At 42.0% G+C, this 5,000-nt stretch overlaps 1 protein-coding gene across 3 annotated transcripts in view; it reads left to right on the top strand.

Annotated features, from left to right (window-relative positions):
• The window catches only part of LOC132967031 (protein NDRG3-like), a 40,854-nt gene that overhangs the window by 4,829 nt on the left and 31,025 nt on the right, over positions 1-5,000 (top strand). For 2 of the 3 annotated variants that reach the window (XM_061033949.1, XM_061033951.1), the window contains exons 2-3: positions 1,014-1,109; positions 1,280-1,312. In XM_061033949.1, coding sequence (XP_060889932.1) covers positions 1,050-1,109; positions 1,280-1,312 — 93 coding nt within the window. In that variant the 5' untranslated portion in view covers positions 1,014-1,049. Of the gene's footprint in view, positions 1-339; positions 849-1,013; positions 1,110-1,279; positions 1,313-5,000 lie in introns of those variants that run through there. The other variant, XM_061033950.1, reaches the window with a different exon arrangement.

Raw genomic sequence — 5,000 nt, forward strand, 5'->3', positions numbered from 1 at the left:
CTGTGTTTATAAGAAGGTTATTATGTTTTAATATTAACTTAACTGTGTTTATAAGAAGGTTATTATGTTTTAATATTAAATTAACTGTGTTTATAAGAAGGTTATGTTTTAATATTATTTAACTTAACCGTGTTTATAAGAAGGTTATTCTGTTGAGTCAGGAGAAGGTCAGTGATTGATGAAATGTCATTCTGCTGATTAAAAGTATTCCAGCGGTGTAGCTGTGGAGCTTCAGTTATCTGTTTGTGTCGGAGCCAGAGAGCCCTCAGGAAGATCCACATCCATCCAAAACACTGCTGTTACCCAACCTGTCTGCCCACACACACACACACACACACACACACACACACACACACACACACACACACACACACACACACACACACACACAGATAACTGAATGGCCTCCTGCCAAACACAGATCACTGGCTGTTTCCATTAGATCCACACAGTTAGAAAACACAGTTTGACACACAGGCGTCCTGACAAACCGTTACACCTCGCCCACCTGTCAATCAGGTCAGCTACACGCCTTATTGTGAATAACTCTTATCCTTCATCAAATCAAAACTGATGAGTCATCAAAACATTCACCCCCCGTACAGTGTGTGTCCATCGAGACATGAGCTAATCACACCTATTTGGTTTTTTGAACCAGGCTGTAAACATGTTAATCTCTGCTGTAAAAACAGGCTTTTTAGAATGGGTGTGTATGTGACTTCCTGTGCTTCTGCAGCCAGCCTCTAGTGGACACTCCAGGAACTGCAGGATGTTACTCTTCCACATCAACATTATGTGTAAACACTGGAGGTTTCTGCTTGGTGTAAACATGTTCTGCTCCCCATAAGGTTTTACTTTCTTTCTGCTTCGTCAGCAGTAACCTAAATGTTTGAATATTCATTATAATCAATTTAAGACCACAGGTAGAAAACATTTGAATTGTACTTAGAGTCCACCACAGGTAGACACATCCTCACCTGTGACCTCCATGACTAACACTGTCTGTCTGTAAGGTGTTTCTTCAGGTTGATTGACAGCTAAGTGGCCCTATGATGGAGGAGCTTCACGACGTCCAGCTGACTGAGATCAAACCACTCCTAACTGGACAGGTGAGTGGGCGGGGCTTAGTTTATTCCCAGGATTTATCACAATATGTTGATTGTTCAGGCAGTCTAAAGTCCACGTTTTGATCAGTGACTGAGAGATGTAGACACAGCTGTGTGAATGAAAGGATACTTTTCATTTGATCACACTCCTCAATCTGTGTTCTCTTCTACAGAATGGGAGGAATCTGCAGGACTTTGACTGTCAGGTGAGTTCAGCACAAACAGATGTGTGTGAATGAGCTTCTTTAGATGTTGATGTCTGACAGTGTGTGAGTCATAGTGTCAGTACTGTACCTTTATTCTGAAATGTTTACTACAGTAAATGTTGCTAACTTATTAAAGCTTCAGATACTAAATGAAGGGAAACAGATGAGACGAGCCTTAAGGTGGAGTCACACCTGAGCTGTTTGAAACAAACTCTGCTCTCTTTGTGGGAGAGTTGGTTTGGTTTGAGGTGAACGCTGCTTCAGTTCACTGTAGGCTGAGACCAATCAGGACCAAACAGCAGTGCATTGTGGGTTGAATTTGGCCCTCTGTTAACAAAGAGGTTTGATGATGTTTGTAACATGCAGCCTTCAGTCCTCCCTGCTCATGTCTGAGCTGTAAACAACATTTAAGAGACTTTAAGCAAACTGGACCAAATGAAAAAACAGCGTTACAACGTGACCTCTGAATGACCCGAGTCCACCGGACTTCATATGTGAACGACACTTTAATGTCTTTTTATTGACCTGATGATGACTGACTGATCATCACATTGTTTCCTTTTTGGTTAGCAATCAAAGCTGCAGTATTTTTTACAAGTTAGCAAAATAAAGTCATTAAAAGAATCCGACCAAAAGGAAAAGAAAGCCTTCGAGCTGAACATAGTCAAAGCAGCTGTATCGATCAGCAGGACTCATCAGACTCACTTTCATCGATGCTCACAGTTAAAGTAGGACACAGAGTCAGCACGCTGCCTGCTTCCTTCAACACCCGAACATATGTGACACTAACTGAAACCCAAAGTCTCTTCTTCATGTGATACCTATGTTGGTGGAAGTCTCAAAGAACTGAACTGTGTTTGTGGAAAACTGTTCTCATGTAGAGTCAGGAAGTAAACTTAGGCTGCTTTCACACGGGGGACCCAGGATCCAAGTACACCTGACCCCAGAGTCCGGTTCATTTGATCAGTGTGAACACAAACGTACCGTACTCGGGTACCGTGCCCAAGTCTGCTTGAAGAGGTCTGGGGCACAATTCATGTGAACGCAGCCATGCTCAAACAAGGAAATGAAGTCATTTCTCCTCCTGACACTTCAAAAGAAGTCGTTTCATCATCTCAGCTGCAGGGTGGATGTGGAAGTAGGAAGAGGGTTGTGTAGTACTCTGATACACAATGATGTCACTAATAAGAACGGGGGAGGAGGGGAGGTAGCTGAACCCCCAGAGCCTTTTCTTAGGCTGTAAAAATCTGGACGTGATTCTGAAGTCATGTTGTTGATGATATATGATCCAGGGTTTTTCCTGCATAGAGAATTCTTTGGCGCCCCCCAAAGAGGTTTTACCCAGCACCAAAGGAAAATCACCAGCGCCAAAAAAAACCCAAGACGATTTAAATTGCAAATGAAATCCTCTTTAAATGAATATGTTACAAATATCAATACATCAAAGGACTGTTGAACAATCGGAACATCTCCCCTCTCATCTGTTTACACATCGTGTTGGATAGTCAGCTGATGCACTGTTTCTTTGTTTCTTTTGACTGGTTCATGACGCTCCGCTGACACCCACAAACATTAAATGCAGGTAAATATTTATCCCAACAGTCATGTTAAAAATATACTAAGTTATAATAACCGTGTATGATGTAGCTGTGGCTACGTGTCCCTGCTCCTCTGCTGTCTGCAGACGGGTCATCGCAGCACGCTGACACGAGACACACCAACAGACATGACTGCAAACACACACACACACACACCGGAACGCCAACCACCTCGCGCACCTGTTTACTTGTAGTGAAACTGTGCAACAGAACCCGGTTGATCCACGATCCGCATGTACCGAGTCGGAAACGCACGTGATCTCGTCAAACAGTCGGTTCCACTTTTCTCCGTTCACTTCCACCGTGTCTGCTTTTATCAACAATCAATAAGGTAACGACCGTAACGTCAGCCAGCTGTGGTCTCTGAACTTCTCCACACACACTGTCAAACTGAAAATATGTTTTTATTATTTCTCAAGTTCCTGATCTGATCAAATGATCCAAATGATCTGTGACTGAAATCTGTGATTATTTGACATAATACTTTAAATAAATGTACTTCAACAAACGTAAAACTAAAACACAATTTAAAGGTAAAGAGCAGCCATCATAGGAAGAGGGTGACATCCCCCCCTCTCCCTCAAAATCCCTCCCCTCTCCTGTTTCACTGTTGCAATTAAAAACATTCTTTACCAGATTGAATTCTGGTTTCAGTAACTTAAGAATAATGGTAATATTCTTTATAAAATGGTCAGAAATAAAAGTAAATGCACAGATTTCTGTCAAATAAGGTAAAACAGACTCGTAGACTAATATGCGGGTCGAACGTTTAATACAGCGCGTATAGTCGCCCCCCAAAGGCCCATTCTGAGCCAGGACAGGCCCATTCTGAGCCAGGACAAACCCTGTGATCCCTTCTGTTCTTCTGTTGTAATATTTGAATATGGTGAACAGCAGGAGAGAGCTGTGTCTCTTAAAGCAGAGTCTCAGGTGACGTCATTATCAAACTGTGAGCGGCTGTGAGGTGTGATTACCTGAGGGCTGAGACAGCTTGGATTCAAGGGGGGGTGAAAGAAGCAGTCCAGGCTGCATGTGGAGCAGGTTGTTTAAACCTTAAGAGCTCAGGGCTGTGAGCCAATCAAAGAACAGATTACTCCTCCTGATCTCATCATCATAACACCCCCTCTGACCTCTGACCTCTATCTCCTCATATCCTTCTCTATGCACCACATCTCCTGTTCTTTAGGAGTTAGCTGGTTGGTCATGGTTAGCCTGCTCTCCTGAGTCATGCTAAGCTCCTAGTTCACAGGAGCCTTTGAGTCACTTAGCTAGCTCCTCCTCCTGTTTACCTTTAAAGAACCTTTAAAGTTCACTGTGGTACTCACTGTGCTTACCTTTTTGTTTTCTGGTTGGCTGTGTGAAATAAATCTGTTTATATAAATGTTTCTGCAGGTCATTAAGAAAGACTTAAAAAGTCATGATATTACACCGTTTCCCTTACGGCGCGGTACCCGTCAAGGTTGCCCGCTTTCTCCACTCCTTTTTGCGTTATCACTTGAACCGTTGGCTCAGGAAATTAGACTGAATAACCAGATATCACCTATCAGTATACAAGATACAAAACACAAGATCTCCCTCTATGCAGATGATGTATTATTGTACTTCACTAATATTTCCAACTCATTATTTCGTATATTAGAGGTCTTTAGCAAGTTCAGTCAATTTTCTGGTTATAAAATTAACTGGGATAAATCTTTACTCTAAATGTTTCAGCAAAGCAGCTCTCCTTACCAGCTATTCCACATATACAGTGGCATGACTCTAGCTTTATATACTTGGGTTTGAATATAACCAAATTCTCAGACATATCACATGCAAACTACGATAAACTTAAAGCTGAAATTTTATCTGATATCCAAAGGTGGTCTAGTTTGAAAATGACATTGCAAGGTAGAATCTCAATTGTGAAAATTAATATTCTCGGCCGTCTGAACTTTCTATTTTCCATGATCCCTTTACCTCCACCACCTAAATACTTTGACGATTTACAAGCAATGATTTCTAAATTCATCTGGGATAGCAAAAGACCTCGCATTAGGTTGAAAACACTTCAACGTTCAAAAACCACTGGAGGTCTTGCGCTTCCCGAT

This window comes from Labrus mixtus, unplaced genomic scaffold, assembly GCF_963584025.1.
Source record: "Labrus mixtus unplaced genomic scaffold, fLabMix1.1 SCAFFOLD_79, whole genome shotgun sequence".
In the NCBI taxonomy this organism is placed as follows: domain Eukaryota; kingdom Metazoa; phylum Chordata; class Actinopteri; order Labriformes; family Labridae; genus Labrus; species Labrus mixtus.